The following is a 17,097-nucleotide window of genomic DNA, read 5'->3' on the forward strand; positions in this document are numbered from 1 at the left end:
TCAAATCCTGCTTGGTTCCCAATTGGAAGCACTTAAAAGAAATGATGTTTTGTACAATCTGGCCACAGTAGATGTGTTTCTGTCATTTCAACGAGTCTCTGTCACTTTCAGAAAAAAAGATCAGCAGGATGAAGATAAGCAAACAATTGGACACATGATACCTATCACACCTATTCACTCCACGGTATTTTTGCTAATGCGTATTCTCCAAAGCACACAGATAGGTGCTGTAGCTGGCGTAAACTGGCATATGTTTTGGTATTGTCAGGTAGTTTTTCAAGAACAAAGAGCCAGAGAAACTCTAGCCATTCAAACCGTAACAGATGTTGACAACATGAGGATTACAAGGACACAAAGTCCAAATGAGCCAACCTCATTACCACCTACCTTACGTTTGTTTGTTGGACAAACATATAAGTAGCTCAAAATGGTCTTCAGGCCAACTTTATCATTCAGTTTCTCATATGTTGTCCCATAATCTGTTGACCTATAATTCAAAAAGAGAATTCATAAGTAAGAACACTTAATCACAAAACCACAAGCCACTTGGCAGTTTTTCAATGCAAGCCATACTTTACATAGTGGAATGGATCTCCGGAGTTTTTTGAATGATTCACATAGTATATATTGATACTTAATTGTATACACACAGCATCATGTGAGTGCTAACAATTTACATTTAAATTAGATTAGGAAAAATTAAACCAGCATCTTTCCAAAGCACTTTAAAATAAACATGTACAATAAGAAATGCTAAATTCTGTGTACAGCAGATAATGACAGTCAGAAATGCCAAACAGCAGACAGCAAGAGACCATATTTACTAACTCATTGTATGCTCCAACCTCAGACTAAAATTTTTTTTTTAAGATAAGAGCTTTTTCTCATCACATTGCAATGAAGCTGCTTCAGTTGATTGTTCAGTGAAATTAGAGTTCAGTTACCTGTGAAAAAGTAACACTCTTCTGAAAAAAACGCTCACAATACAAGCATTGCAACTACAATATCCAAGGTTTTATTCACACAGACTAGCAGATAGTATGAACACATGTGTTACTGCTTTAAAAGCAATGCTTTTCCACTGTCTGTAGGGAAAATAATGTATTTATGATTCGAAAATTGCCAAGAGAGATACTGACTACATATTTTGGGACAACAAAAGAAGTGAACAAATAAGACTGAGCTAAGTTGCCATGACATTTACTCTCAACATCTGACTGGAATGAAGATCAACTGTCAGCAGCAGTTTTGTAACATGCACCTCATGCTTCTCTGAATTATGTTTTAATAAACAAGGAATTTAGATAATCAGCCCAAACCTAGTATAGCCAGCCAAATCCACAAAGGTATTTAAAGTACTCATTATCTATCATTAATATTACCATGGGTTTGTTTGGCTTGTTTGGCTTTGCCAAGGAGCAACATGAAGATTAGGTTTTCAAATCATGTCCCACACTTACAGCTGCCTACATTCATGCCGTAGTTCCCGGGATTTCAGATTTTGCAGTCAGTGTGAATAATAAAAGGCAAGAGCAGCCTGGACTTTTTATCCATTAAAACAAATTCCACCAGATTTGCATTGAAGCTGAGCTTTTCTATTCGTGAAGTTTATTAAAGAATTAGCTTGTCTTTTTCTTTTGTGTAACAACTGGCCCGTGGTCTGTTTTCTCGCTCCCTTCTAAGAAATGTATGCACCCATGACCTTTGCATTTGACCTTTGGTAGTTAGAAGATTAATGCAAAACTCTCACCCACTGACTGATCTTTGCCTTTATAAGGTTACCTCTCCCAGAAGGGCACAAAAACTAGCCCAGCTATTTCTTCAGTAGACCGAGGAGGAACAACACACTGCAATAGCCATGTCTGTTACCACATATTTCAGAGATGTTCTGGTGATCAGGTGTAGAAACTGCAGCAGAAGGCTGCACACAGCCTTGCTTGCTCACTTGGGTCACCTCGCCCAGCTCACTGCTCCATCTTCTGCCACGTTCCACATCAAACACAAGACGTTCTTGTGAATTTTAGGCTAATAAACATTCATAATTAAAGGTAAGGATTAAGTTTGACCTACTGAGTTAGGTAAAATTATTTTTTAAATGAGATCATTTACTTGCATCTCTAAACAAGTAAATGATTTTAAAATGGAACCCTTCAAAGAAGGATAACAATGAAGTAAATTTGACCCACAAAACTTTTGGAGATTATTAAACAGTCTCACAACAGTACAGCCAAAGAGATACTTAAGGTCTATTGCAAATAAGAATTGCAAGCCTTGTCTTACTTCAAATCTCTTATTTTGCATTCATAGGCTTATTAACAGGTAATGTCATACTCATAGGGAAGTGTGCACTTGTGTCAACAACTATAACAAACAACAGAAAAGCTGCAAGGAAGACTTGGAAAAATGTTTTTTTGCAGACGAACAAATATGTGAGTGATAAAAGGAGCCACTGTTACATCTCACTCCCATTATCCTGTTCTAAATTAGTAATAGCTTGTCCTCTGGCCTGTTCAGCTACAATCTGCTTTTTCATATACCACTTTGTAGTTAACCTCAATTTTAATAGATAGATGAATGCTATACAGCAACAGATGGGCACCTGGAAGTGCTTTAACACAACAAAACAGTGGTGGGTGCACGCAAAGCAGTGGAAGAAAAGAACCGTATCAAATGAAAAGCTACATACACCTAAGGACTCTGCTGGGATACAACTCTGGTATCAACAAACTTATTCCTATCATATATGCATACAAAAAGACATTGATTAGCAGCCTAGGTATTCATCTTTATTTATTAAATGAGTTTATAAAGCAGCACAGACTCCTATCAAAACCTGGAATAGCTGCAAAAGACAGAAGCACTTCTGCAGGGTGCAGATAGGAGTGACAGCATAGGATCATCAAATTAAATTCCTATTAACTGGAGGGGAACGGATATGTATAAAGCAACATTTCCCATTCTTTGTGAGGCAGTGTGAAGCTCTGTGAAGCTCTGAAGAGAAAACTTGGTATTAGAGCATCAGTATAAAACAAGGAAAACAAATAGATGTCTATCTGAATCACCTGGAAGGACCAAAACCGGGACCCGTAGAGCTGACAGCCACAGAAAAGTAACTCTCATCTGCTGAAAAGCTATGGCTTCTGAAATAACACATAACAAAGTGAACAATAGGATGTATTTTAATAGGTCTACAGTGTAGACATGCATGCTGCAATGGTTATCCCCCCCCTACCTAGGGAGAGGAGTAGAGAAGAGTTGTTGAACAGGTCTCATCAAATACTTTAAATCCCTCTGTAAATTGTTTTCTTTCAGAAAAGGTACAGTTACAGCTACGTCAAAGCAAGTCCAGCTGCTTGAAACAGGAAGATATGCATAGAGATTTGAGATCTGTGCCAGTGCAATTAAATGAGAAGAAAAAAAGCAAGACACATTAGCACATTGTGGATGCTGCTGAAATGCAGATGAGATACACTAAAGGATAATACTCAGGAACAGAATACGTAAACTTCATTGTGATCACCTCACACCTGTCCCACTATTCTTGCTGTCATTTGTTCAATTAAATTAATCCTAATTTTTACTAGCAGCTCCTCAGAATCAATCTTCCTACCCAGCTGATAAATAAGAACGATTTCTGCAAACGTTCCATGAGAGAAACATTTTAATTATTACTAGTTTATTTATCAGTATAAAGAAAATTATACAACTGCAGTAGGGAAACCATGACTCCCATGCATAATAAATTAAAACAGAACTAAACTAAAAACAAGCAGAGTAATTTATATTTTGCAAACTGTTTGCAAGAAAGTTGACATTTAAATAACTTTGTTATTATTCATTGACAGGGCTTTTCCTGTCAGGGTAAATGACATTCCTATTACAGTATTATAATAAACTCCTGCACATTTTAAATAAAGTCACAGAATTCCATTAGTCCACCCACTGTCATGAATATATCTCAATCCAGTCTACCAATATTTCACAACTATAATAGGCAACCTGAATCATCCACTAACACGAACCCTATGGAAATTTTCTTCCTTCTCAAGAAGCATAGACAAATTCCGAGGACTGTCAATTTGAATATATAAATTAAGTGAACTCCCTAGCAAGTCACTGTTTACTTCCTTTCATTTCAAATTTAAAGTTGTCTGTACTTAATCTAAAAAAGCTGCTGAAGATGAGAAAAATCAACCTGTTGATGGGTTGGTCAATGTTTCTTTTTGGAAAGATCTTTCTAGAACACTCTTAATAGGGAAAAAGAACATCATATACCAGATTTAAGCAGGGTAACTCGACTTCTATTCAAGTATCATTTTCTCCTCATAAATATTCATTAAGAAGCACTTTCCTTTTGCCACCAGTCATGACTGATCTTGTAGACTAACTTGACTGCTTTTTCTCCCTCCCTATCATCAGAAGACTGCCCTATGCATCATGCACTCTCCCTCCTCCTTCCCCACAATTTAATTTGCTGCTCTATCTGCTCTCTGAGTGGCAGCTAGCCCTGGTAGGCAGGGCTAGGTACAACTGTAAGGTGCTTCAGGAACAGCAGAATAATCAACATGTTATGATGAGGAACAGAATAACGAGGTGGATTCTAGCATATTTTGCTTCTGCATGTGAATTCAACCTTGACAAAACTCAGGCATTTTAAGCAAAAAAAAAAAAAAAAAAAGTCATGATAAGATTACCTGTTCCAGCCTTGTCCATAACAGCACTTGACACCTGGCTTTCCTTGGAAGAGACTGGCCTGTTGAGCATGAGATTCACCAGCCACTGTTGTATTAATCTCCGCTTGAGAAGTTTTCTGGATAGAAAGAATTTCTATTGCAGAAGGCAGAGCTGTGGTGTCAGAGGCTGCTCTTACAAAGGGCTTTCGCTGAATAAGTGTTTGAGTAAAGGAATTGTTAATGCATTTTAAGTGATCTTGTAGGCCTTACTGTGAAAAATAGTATAGCTGGTAATGCAGGAGCCTTTTAATGTTCTTCACATGATATTTCATGCCTAAACTCTGTGGTAGAGTTGTAGAGTTCCGCATTCTTGCTTTTGGGGGACATTGTATCCTCAGGTGCTTTTCCATCATCATTTAAATTGAAACTCATCCCTTCATGGCTTTATAGCCAAGTAGTAAAGTTACCCATTGATTTTTGTCATGCCATTCTGTTTCACAAAAGCTAATAACATCAAAGTCGTCTTTAAAAGACAACTATTTCAGTTCACTTGTTCTACTTATTAAAGCCTTTCACAAATCATTGATAAATGTCACTTTTGGCTCAATGCCTGTTTTGATTTAACTGCTTCTTGAGTAACCCTGGAAATGACCTGATTTTAGCTTCTTGCTGTTCCTCATCTTCATAGCAAGTTACTTCTGTTTTTTTCAGAAGAATTATCTAGCATCACCTGAATGTCACCACTTGCTGACATTCTAATTCATATAAACAACTCTCTAAGCACTCATCCACTTCCAACCAGAAATCCATGGTTATCTCAGAGACAGACATTCTGAAGGAAGTTATTTCACCACTTTGAAGAGCAAAATGTAAACACAATGAAATCTGTGTCCCTGGACCTCTCATAAGGACTGCTTCTACACAAAGAGGCCACCCTTGTCCTCATTTGCACATTTCCATCCTGAAGTCACATTCTGAATGACCACCTCCTGAACAAGCAGGTTATCAAGTTAGGTAGTCTGAGACCTTCAAGGCAGAACACTCAGGACTTCCATTTAAAATGCTTTTATCTCACCAACTATCCAGGGCATTTCTACACTGAAAGCATTCTTGCCTCTGCCACACTGCCTCTGCTAAAGGCTTTTTGGCTCCTTGGTCCTAGCCCTATTGTATATTTATGCCCCACTGGCCTTTCTCACCTGACAGATGTATTGAGGCTCACTTCTACCTATAGCTCGTGTCCTTTAAGCAGGGATTAACATAAAATGAAGCTAGTTCAGAGAAGTGTCTGTTTTTCACGGGTTGTTTTGGTTGCTTGCTGTTTTTCTTTTCCTTCATAAGAGTTTGGATCAAGAGGGCAACGTTAGCAAGTTGCCTGACAGCAGAGACAAGGCAAGGAGCTAGTTTGCATTTCTTTAATTTAACGTCTGTAATGACACTGCTTATGTCACAGAACTAAAAACACTTCAAATTTACCCTGACAGGTTGAAATTAACTTTTAAAGACACCTCTGGGGGAAAGAAACAGAAGAGATTTTATAACTCAAGGGACCCACATGACTCACTTCCTAAGTGAACACATCTGCAATGACTTTTTTTCCTCATGAGGCCCTCAGCAGGCTGGAAACTATTACTGTTCTCATTTTCTAGGTGAGGGAAACTGAGGGAAAGTCTAGGTAACTAATTTTTACATTTCAAGACAGTCTGTGACAGACTCAAATGCACATTCCCTCAGGCTCCACTGACTTCCCACTCCGTCCTGAAGCATAAACTTGCTGAGGTTTTGTGTGTGTAAATAAGAATTGAAAAGAGCCTTAATATAATTGTCAAAAGGAAGAAATGTAAAATTAAATACAGTTTAAATATATATTTTAAAAGAGATATTAGCTGCCATATTGAAATCATCCTGCTCCTAGTTTGAGTTGTGACTACTGCTTTTCGTGGAAATGGAGCTATGAGTTTTTATAAGAATTTATGGAAATGTGTAGTGTTTGTCCCTTCTGGGAAGAAGTAGTTCATCACAAAGTTTCTCACCTATAGAAGCTGCCTAGAAGACATGGAGGGAGGGAGGGAGTTTACATTCTGAATTAGATAGCTAATCAAAATCTTAACCAAACAAGAAGCAATGGAAACAAGGAGGGCCAGGAGGTGTTTCTTTTAGGCGTCCTAAATGAGTTGTTTACCTTCAAACAAGCAACTTAACCACATTCTTGATGACAGTTGTAGAAAGATAATTTGGTCAGCCTCCCTTCACTGCTGCTTCAGTTGGGAGTTACTCAGATTAGCAACCTAAGGGAAGAATATTTGTCCTCTTTCCCTGTCTTCAAACTAGGTGGCTCTCAGGACTACATAATACCTGAAGTACCACCATCCATCTCCTTTGCATAAGTGTAGTAAAGGGCCTGCCAGAACCCATAACTACATGGCTAAACCTCTATGTGATAAAGAAGGCTGTAGGTATGGGATGCAGTTTCATAGCCATCTACGCTTTTTATCACCAAGGGCTGAGTTGAGCAAACAGGCGAGATTCAGGGAAACACAACCATCATGGCAGAGCTCACATCTCTGTGAAGCTTCAGAAAAACTGTAGCATAAAGTTTAGATAATCAAAAAGCAAGATCAAATACTTCAGCAGAAAAGCATATCAAATTTTAAGTAGATGAAACTGGTATACATTTCTATCCCCTTTAAATGTTCTCTAGTTTTAGTTGTCTGTCCTGTGTTGCTTGACCAATAATCCAATTTCTGCTGTACTGTGAATGCATGAGAGAAGGATTGGTAACTCCAATGCTGGATTAGGACCAGTAACATTTGGGAGCTGATATACACCACAAACTGAGATATTGATAATCCTTGTATATATGATTGTATAACACACTTAAGCATTTTCTCCTTCCCTGTCAAAGTCTACAGCACTATTTTTCAATATTCCAGCATTATTTCCAATGAAGGAACAGACCCTGACATAGAGATTAAGATTTTATTGGCCACAGATTTGTTCTTTGCTACCTCTGAAATTTGGAGGAATCTGAAGACTGCAGATGGAAGAGCAACAGTCCAGAAGATCTCATCTGCCTTACTTTTTCTTAAATAATAAGAAAAACAGAAATAAACCCACAAGGCTAAAATGCCAATCTCCTCCCTTCCTGCATCACAGCATTTTCTACTAGAAAAAAAAAAAACAAAAAACCCACAGCTTAGAATGAAGTAATTCCTTGGGCACAGCATGACTTAAGGTTTATGGTCATAATCAAAAATACTCATCTTAGGTATAGTGAATACTGAAGTTGCTCTTCCATGCATTTAAATTAACAGATGCCACTTAAATTAAAAGAACTCAGACAGACTAATGATTCTCCCTGTCATATGTTTACACTGGGCACTGACATCTCGGCACTCTTAATGCTAAGTTCTCTCTTGTAAAGTGATTCTTTGAGTGTTGTATCTTCCCATTTCCACCCTGGCCTGGTGTAAATCACAAAAATAGCTGGGACCATAGCCCAGTAATCATCACACTATTAACTTTCTAATTGATGGTAATGGCCAGAATAAATTTCAGGCACCCCAAGGGGTGGTTAATGGATTTTGTAGCCTGGGAGCAGAGCAACAGGAATCTTTTCCATTAATCAGTGAGATGAGACAGTCTTGTCCTACACTCCCCACCCCATCATAACACTGAGGTCATAGCAGCTTCATTGAAAACATGAGTGTTGCCAGGGCAAAAAAAATAAAAATAAAATAAAAATAAAAATACAATGCCAAAAAAAGAAAAATCCACAAAAACCTTACGGTGGGTTGACCTTTGCTAAAAGATCTGAGAGCTAATTCAGAGAGATATTAGCATCCACAGTCACCCTGTATGTCCAGAAAACAGATTAGCTCATCTCCAAAAATCTGGATAAAGCAAGAACACATTGGAAAAAGATTACACAAAAATATATTTCACAGTGTTTCACCCCACTAGTATCAACGTTATAATCATCCAATCCATTGAATATTTTATAATACAGTCTGGCTCTAGCTCCAAAAGAAAAAAGAAAAGCTCAAATGAAACAAAAAGAAGAACATGAAACTCACAGTTTCAAAACATACTAATCTGTCAAAATTTTATTTTTTAAATATTGTGATTTTACCTGACTGATATTGCATTTCTTAGGAGAAAACTGATCCATTGAAAAGATTTCAATTAGTCCTAGCAGTGAACAAGCAGCCCCATTAAACTGTTACCTTGTCTGCCATCGCACCTAGGAAAGAATTCCCTGCTGTCTGAGGTTTTAATTCATTGTAGTATACACATGTGAGACAAGATGAGGAATACTGTACCCGTGAATCACTAATTATTACCTTAAAACACGCAGATACAAACATTTTTGTATCTTTTTTTTTTTTTTCTTTTCAAAACCACTTGAAACATGCAGCCATACAAATTCTGTCAGTTTAAAAGAATATACATCACCTGGAGCCATGCAGCTGCTTTTTTCTATTCTTGGTTGGTAGGAGCCTATTTATCACTATGTATCTCAAGAATCAGCGGGGTTATAAAGCTTGCTATTTATAGGTACTCACTCTAGGGGTATCAGCAAGTGCCAGTAATTTGTTCTTTTGACATCTAACCTTAGGTCAACTCCAGTAGCAGAAGATGGATTTTTTTTTTTTTTTTTACAGGAAATGAAATGAAAGTACACAGCAGAAGATTAATACAATATCGTAGGCCTGAGGAGAATGAATGCTCCCAATCATTCTGCAGGAAGAAAAAAAAATGGTCAGTGGCATGTGCCACATATTAAGAACAGAGAAAGATGTGGTCAAGGTGAGGTGTTAAAACAGTCTATTAAAGAACTGATACAGTGGCATTTGTGCATAAAGGCAATACAGTCTAGAAATGAGCTCAACTCCTCCAGTTCTTTGATTCTGAAAGTCATCTAAGACAGAACTGTCTACAGATAAAATAGTGTCTTCTTTCTGTGCTACTGGCAAACGATGAAAAAAAAAAGTTGAAAGCTGGGCCATAAATCCCACATCAGAAAAAATCTTACAGGTTGCCTTTTTGCTCTGCACTGCAAAAAGATACCTTGTATACATCTCTGGCTTTGAGAAAATAAGGACTGTGGGTTGAAAGATTTTGACGAGATTCCTTGATACTAAAATTATTACTGATGGGTCAAATTTTTCCATTATTTCCATTACTTACAACTAATATACAAGTGCCTTTACAAAAACTATAAAATTGGACCAGAAGACTTTTTTCCCCATGCCATCTGCTTTTAATTTATTTAGAATTAAAACAAGAAAGGTCTTTCCAAAGCTACAGGTACCTAAAGACATTAATTATACAATCTAGTCATTAAAATTACGTTTCCAGTAGGAACTCAGCCAGACACTTGAAAAGTCCTTCTACCTTCTAATCATAACAGACCTACCATCCTCAGCCACCACCAATTCCCTGAATGCAGACATGTCTTCCAAAGTACCTGCAAAGTCTGCAAATTTCAGCTTTGCTAACCCACCTGTAACAGTGTATTCTTCAGTCACTGAAGGCTAGTTATATTTAACTAGTAAGCAAATAATTGCTATACATATACAATTGCTATAATTGCTATACAAAGATAATTGGCAGCAATTTCTCTTTCCTGACCTTGAACAACTTCTGCCAGCTATCTTCTTCCTCAAATTATTTAAAGTGTCATCTATGCATTCTCAGAGGCCTTCTATGAGACATCCAGTAGCCTCCTTTCGGTCAATTAAATTAGCATTAATTTAAAATAACTAAATTTACTATAGCACTGAGTCTAAAGAATTCAATCGCAATTAGTGTATCATGTCTGTCCTTTTCTATTGCCTCAACACTATAACCTCTAATCAATTTGATTTCTTCCTGTCATGGAACCCCTTAAGATTTCTGCTTTCCCCCTCAAATCTCACATATAACCACAAGAGCCATGGAAATTCTTGAATTTGTGTGCAATGCCATGCACATGCTCCCTCCAAAGACAACACTTCCAGGGTAACACACTCATACAACTACTAGTTCAGCAGACTTAATGAGACTGCCTACTTTCATACTGATAAATGCTCTACTGGACAGGGAGCAGGTGGTGGTGCAAACTATATGGGCCCACAACATTCCTGTTGTAGAAAGTAGAGTTTTCATTGGCAGAAAATAAAATATTTCATCCATTTGATAGACAAGATATTAACATTTACTTCCAGGTTGTGGACAATGCATCCTACTTAGCCTCTGGCCCAAACAAGAATATATTTATTAAGTATTATCCAGTGCCACACTGAAGTACTCTATGTCCCAGAACAGCTGGCTGAAGTCATGCTAATTTCACCTGCATGGAAGCCAAGTCCAGTAGAACAAGGATTATTAATTACAAAAGGTTCCAATCTGCACTCTCAAATTACAAAGGTCACACAGCACCATAAAGCTAATTCCCTCAAATAGAACCTTCATAAGTCACTGGACCAGTGTCTGGGAGATGCTTGCCAAGCCCTATTCTTCTGCTTGATAGAAAGTCACTGCTAAATGCCTACAAAGTGGATAGCCTTCAATTTAGTTTTGATTTATTAGGACCTACTTAGGATAGATAATTTAAATAACACATGCCACAACAGCCAAGCACTGGAACTGCCATGCTAGATGGCGGAGATAGGAAAGAGGCAAGAATGGGTGCAAGATTTAAACATGAAGTTCAGCTGGAGAGCAGACATGCTTGCAGCAGAAGGTATCTCCAGAAACCCACTTTCAACATTCATCCACAGGCTGTCTCCATCTATTACACAGAAAGCCAGAAACCTGATAATTTGTTGCTTAAAGGTCCAGCAGCCAGTGAAATAAGACCAGATAACCACGACCAATTCCCCTAGGTCTCCACAGATCAAATCTCTGCCAAAAAATACCCTGAATCACCCTTCTTCCGTGGATTAAAATTTCAACATCGTAAATTCACAGAGAAAAGTCCATGATTTTTCAGTGATTGAGAACAAAGTTTCCTGTTCAGCCTATCTACAACTTAAAGTGAATAAAGCACCTTAACTTTCACATTATATGCTGCTTTTTTTCCCCCCCATCTCCTTTTCCCCCTGTTTCAAATTTATGGTTATGATTCTGGCTGATTTCAATTTCCATTAATAATATGTGCAACTAATGTACATTTAAGTGAATTTAATCATGTTGTAGTGACAGGTTTAGCTTAAAGCAGGCCTTCACTTAGAACTATCAAGTAAATTTCTCTTGAAAAGGTCAGTTTAACATTTAACAGGGGGACCATTTTAGACAAGTTAGAATTTGATCCACTTGTTTCAAGTGCAAACACTCTTCAAGTCAGCTTCAGTGGAGGAACGTCAATCAAATGAGAGAAGTGTCAGACACCCAAGGGAAAAGGTTTACTTATACCTCCACACAGCCATCCCAAGGGCTGCTGAGCAATATGGACAACATTGAACCTTGTGTGAACAACCTTGGGAGCTACTGACAGGGGTATTAAGTGTATATCAGTAAGAATTATTGTTGCTCCTGCAGAGGCAGCTCAGCTTTCCAGGACAGTAGCAATATAAGCAAAAGAAATACCTGCAATCCATTTCAGTGGCACCCTCAGAATGGCCCACCTCACCTGTACTTAGGCATTCTAGCATTGCCATGACCAGCCTCAGCAGCACAGTGACTCAGTATCACATAACCTTTATCAGTGGGACACCTCATAAAGTTCCCAGGCTTATGCCACAAAAATATATAAGCATATGATCAAAATGCACTATTTCCCAAGTGTGAACTTAGGTTACCACTGAGAGCTCTAATTGACAATGACACAATATTAGCAAACATCTCAACTCCTTTGCCTTGAATTTGCCAATATATTTATTTAACAGTCCTTAATACTTACAGCAGAAAAAAAAGAATATGAGGAAACACACAATAAACTTCCTTCTTTGAGACTTTTATACTCTAACAGATCCCCATTAATTGTTGCTTTCCAGACCAAGATTCCTGGTCAGTTCTATCTTTCCTTCTACTTCTCTCCATATACTGGTCCATTCTAATTACTTTTTACTAAACCTTCTGCAGTTCTAACATACTCTTTTTTAAATTGATCAAAACTGAACACAAAAGGGTATTCATATTACTACTGTATGGTGTATGATACAAAACAGAGGTATATAGTTTTCAGAAAACCCTAGAAAGGTATTAGCCACGATCTATTATCAGGTATTATCAAGAAGGAATAGTTTACCCCACCCTGAAGATAAGGACTCACTGAAAAACTCACAGATGGAAGCAGTCTCTAAGTAGAGATGTTTCCCTCTTGGCTGCCAGTACTTAAGTGTGGTTAGGGAGAGATGGACCTTAGGTCCACTCCTTCTGGTCACACAGGTGAACTGACTGCAAGCACCTGGGCTCCCAAGGCTGGCCATGCCCCTTCACCAGATGGTCAGTCACTGGTGCAAGCCAGGACCTAACAGTTCCCACATACATGGCTCTGCAGGATATGTAATTGCAAACATGTTCGAAGAAACAAGATCCCAGTTGTTGGGAGTTTCACTACTTGTAAGAGCTTCAAAATTAAATTTCTGTCATAGGAAAAGTGGCACATAACTGATGTGAATCATAATTTGAGCCCTGAAGTTGCTCAGCAGACTGAGAAGCCTACTCCTGTGAATGCTGGATAATCTTTTTATGCTAAAAGCCTGCATATTCACACCTGCTAGGAGGCAGAGAGACTCATCCTGCTGGGAGGCAGAAAATTATTCTGTGGGAAACAAAGCAAACTGAAGCCAAAAATGGGGAATAAGCAACCCCTTTCCTTTTCCTCCTTTGTAACTTGCAGCTGGTTACTCCTGGTATTATTGCAAAATAAAACCCACAAAATAAGCTGAAGCATTTGGTTCTTGGAACCAGAACCTCTAGGGAGCATGGCGAGACAAGATCTTGTAGCATCTCCACGTTACTGATGGAGCCTTTCCTTGTTGACAGTCACTAAGATTAAGACCATCTGTTACTTTCTCACCCATGAAAAAATGTAATGGGTCCTAGTAGATCTTTTCCATTATAAAATAAGTTTCCCTAATGGTGTTTTACATCAGGGGACACTTTCTGCACAGAATCTAAACATTCTCCAGGGACACATCCCAACATTCTAGCCAGCCTGTCATTAGGTAACAAATTTCACAGTCTTACTGCTGCTATTCAGAAGCATAAAAATCATCACCAAACAGGAACAGCCTCTCTCCAACCAGCTGAGTAATTTCATTGTGGTCTAAATTTCCCATTTAATCCCAAGCTCTTAAAGAGTCCTGGAGAGACCACAAACAGTAACTTTGACATCTGCACTGTCACTGCCTGAATAATCATTATCTTATAGGTTTCTACTTCTGCCTGGAAAGAGAAGGGGGTAGAGGCTGCATTGGTTGGCGGGAAGATATCAAAAGATCAAATATAAAAGTGAAATTCAGTCATCTGCAGGGTTATCTTGAAACATTTCAGACACTTGTTTTCACCTTACAAAATGCCAAAACAAAACTGTTCAGAACAAGACTCCAGAACAGAATTTCCTGGCACAATATAAGCAGTGGAAGGAGAGGACAGTCTATAGCAAAATAGTCAGCTGAAGTACTGTTGTTTCTGTAGCTCTCTGAGCATTAAAACAACAGCTAGGGCTGCTATTGCCACAACCACCAATATACTGAAATCAAATTCTCTCTTAGAGCAGGGCAAACGCAGATACAGTCATTTCCAAATGATAGAAAACTTCAATTAGGGGCCTCCTTCCACCTGAAAAAAGCTTCCTGAGCCACTGTATTTCTTACTAACATGGGGCTATGTTCTCTTTTAGCCCTTCAAGCTCTGCTTGTGGATATGATAGAAAGAGGTGTTTAACAATGCAGCAACACTCATGATTATGGAGAGCAGCAGACTCATTGGTAATTTGACCAATCAAGATGACAAAGAGATTGGGTTCAAAAAGGGAAGGGCTCTCCTAGCAGCAGTTCATTAAAATGAAAATGAAACTGCACCTTTCCAGCGTAACAAAAAGGATTTACTGGTCCATAAATGGAAGGGAAAGGGAACAGCCTGAAAAAGCTCAATTATCAGTAAGATACAGACAATAAAAATCAGATATAGGAAGCAGATGAGATTGTATTGGCTCTTGCACAAGAAATGGACAACCAGGGTAAAATTCCTGATGCTGCTCTGTCTGTACGTGTTATCCTGAAGGACCTTCATATTCTGAGGGCTACGACAAGGTGAGCAGGAAAAGGAATCTTATTCTATAGGGAAACAGTACAGAAGGAGAAATGAAATTCTTCGGCAACTATATGGTCACCTCTCAAACACAAAGCCTCTTTTGTCCCCATGAGTTGAGGCTACTGATCTAAATCAGAGGCTGAACAGCCTTTGCACGCTGGACTTGTGCATAACGATCAATTCCTAACTCATCTAAATAAAATTTTCAAATAAGAAGCCTCCTCTGGGTATTCAGGAAGGGAGATACTGGTTCAGCTAATTAGACATAGTTGTCATAGCAGCTAATCAGCATACCTACATTCATCCCAGTGATTTGTACCAGTAGGGGAATTGTTCCAGAATGAATCAAGGGACTAAGACAGCACACCTTTGGGAATAGCTGAATCTAAATCTTTGGCTGAGCAAACAAGAGATGCACGAGATGAAGGAGAAGCTGAGAATAAAGTTTAGTTTTAGAAGCTGGAAGAGAAGATGAACAGAGGACATTCTTGTGGCAATTGACAGACAGACTGATCAGCAGCACTGGTAAGGAAGGCAAAAGGGACTGCTTTAGGGAAAGTACTGGTAACTAAACACAATAAATTATGAATCCCAAGAAGTCAGTTGAGAGTGCAGCAAATTACAGCACTGGAACACAAACAGTAAATCATGCACCTCTGCCTGAGGGGCTGAGGAAAGATCTCTGCTCTTAATTTCCAAACTAGCCCTCTCCACAGTTTCAACAAACAGAACAGTCTTTTTTTATGGCAAAAGAAGACATTCTTACTCATCTTCTCTGGGGCTCTGGCAGAAAGGCAATGCTATCAGTGCATCTTCATTACTGTACCACTGGGCATTACATCAGCTGATAGTGCTGACACATTCTGCCCAATTCAGAGGCCAGAAAGTTCCAATCTTTGCGTGGCACAACTGTATTTTCACAGGACTGCCAGTAAAAATGGTGCTGCCAGACCTGTTCCTACTGAGAATGTCTCTGCAGTTTGTTTACATTAGAACATTACAACAGACTTTAAACATTGATCCAAATTTATGAAAAAAAAATTGAGTTCAGTGCATCATTAACAGCAATCTTGTGTCTTTTAGTAGGACTGCTGTGAGCTCAAAAATCTGAGTAAGCATGATTCACCTTCCATTGGTATTTACGTGGTACAGCTTTTCTTCTGCTTTTAGAAACCACATACTGGGTGCAGCTGGTGACTTATATAAATAAATGAATAAATCAAGACAACTACAGGCATCCACTATTATGCAATCTATGAAGCAATGAAGAGACCATGGCACGTTATTGTAGGGGAGCAGGATGTGGGCTTGGTCAGAATAGGATGCCTGAGAATTTCTTTGTCTCCCAGAGGAGGTACAGTGATTCCAGTAGCATATCAGCAATGATAATTACTTTTGCTCTCCATCAATCAAGTTTTCCCACATTCACCCATTTAATTTCTTTGATACAGTACAGCAGCTGCCAGACATTGAAGTATAATAAGATAAGAAATCCTTTATCCTGAGTCAAATTCTTCCTTAGAGTTTACCTCTGCCTTAGCATCTCCAACCCGTTAGACAATAAGCTGCTGCATACTATCAAGGCATATGAGCTTGACGCTCCACAGATCCCTGTCGGTTCAATACTCCAGGTCATTAACTTCAGTCCCTACTCACAACACTTCAAATTTCACCTAGATAAGGTGACAACAGCAGATGGTGTGAACTCATTTCAAGCAGCAAAAAGAGTCATCGCCTGAAGTGCCAGCAGCACTGCCTTCCCCACTGCACTGGGCTCACTGCTGCATGCATTTGACTTGCTATATTTTCAGATGCAACTCCTGATTTTATAGTAGGTGTGTAACTCATAAGTACCCAAATAAACAGAAAAGACTATATCATTTTGCAAATGCTGATTTGGTTTATAAGAACTTTCTGCATTTATATTTGCACAAAAGACAAAATAAAGTAGAAAATTTCTTTTAGATAGGAAAAACTGGCAGTGAGCCAGAGCCAAAGGCTATTGCTAATGAGAAGTCAAATTTATCAAACTAGGGAGGAGGAGATAGATTCAATTCTCTCTACACCACATTCAACCAGAAGAAGGCAGGACAATCATCATTACATACATACAGAAATTTAAACCAATTAACAAGCCAACAAGGTCCTTATTGTAAGTTCAGGCACATTAATTAAATAG

The 17,097-nt window shown here is 38.5% G+C and overlaps 1 protein-coding gene across 3 annotated transcripts in view; it reads right to left on the reverse strand.

Annotated features, from left to right (window-relative positions):
* The window catches only part of SORCS1 (sortilin related VPS10 domain containing receptor 1), a 258,259-nt gene that overhangs the window by 148,880 nt on the left and 92,282 nt on the right, over positions 1 to 17,097 (reverse strand). For all 3 annotated transcript variants that reach the window (XM_032445519.1, XM_015867126.2, XM_015867125.2), the window contains exon 3: positions 388 to 487. In XM_032445519.1, coding sequence (XP_032301410.1) covers positions 388 to 487 — 100 coding nt within the window. The remainder of the gene's footprint in view (positions 1 to 387; positions 488 to 17,097) is intronic.

This window comes from Coturnix japonica, chromosome 6, assembly GCF_001577835.2.
Source record: "Coturnix japonica isolate 7356 chromosome 6, Coturnix japonica 2.1, whole genome shotgun sequence".
In the NCBI taxonomy this organism is placed as follows: Eukaryota; Metazoa; Chordata; class Aves; order Galliformes; family Phasianidae; genus Coturnix; species Coturnix japonica.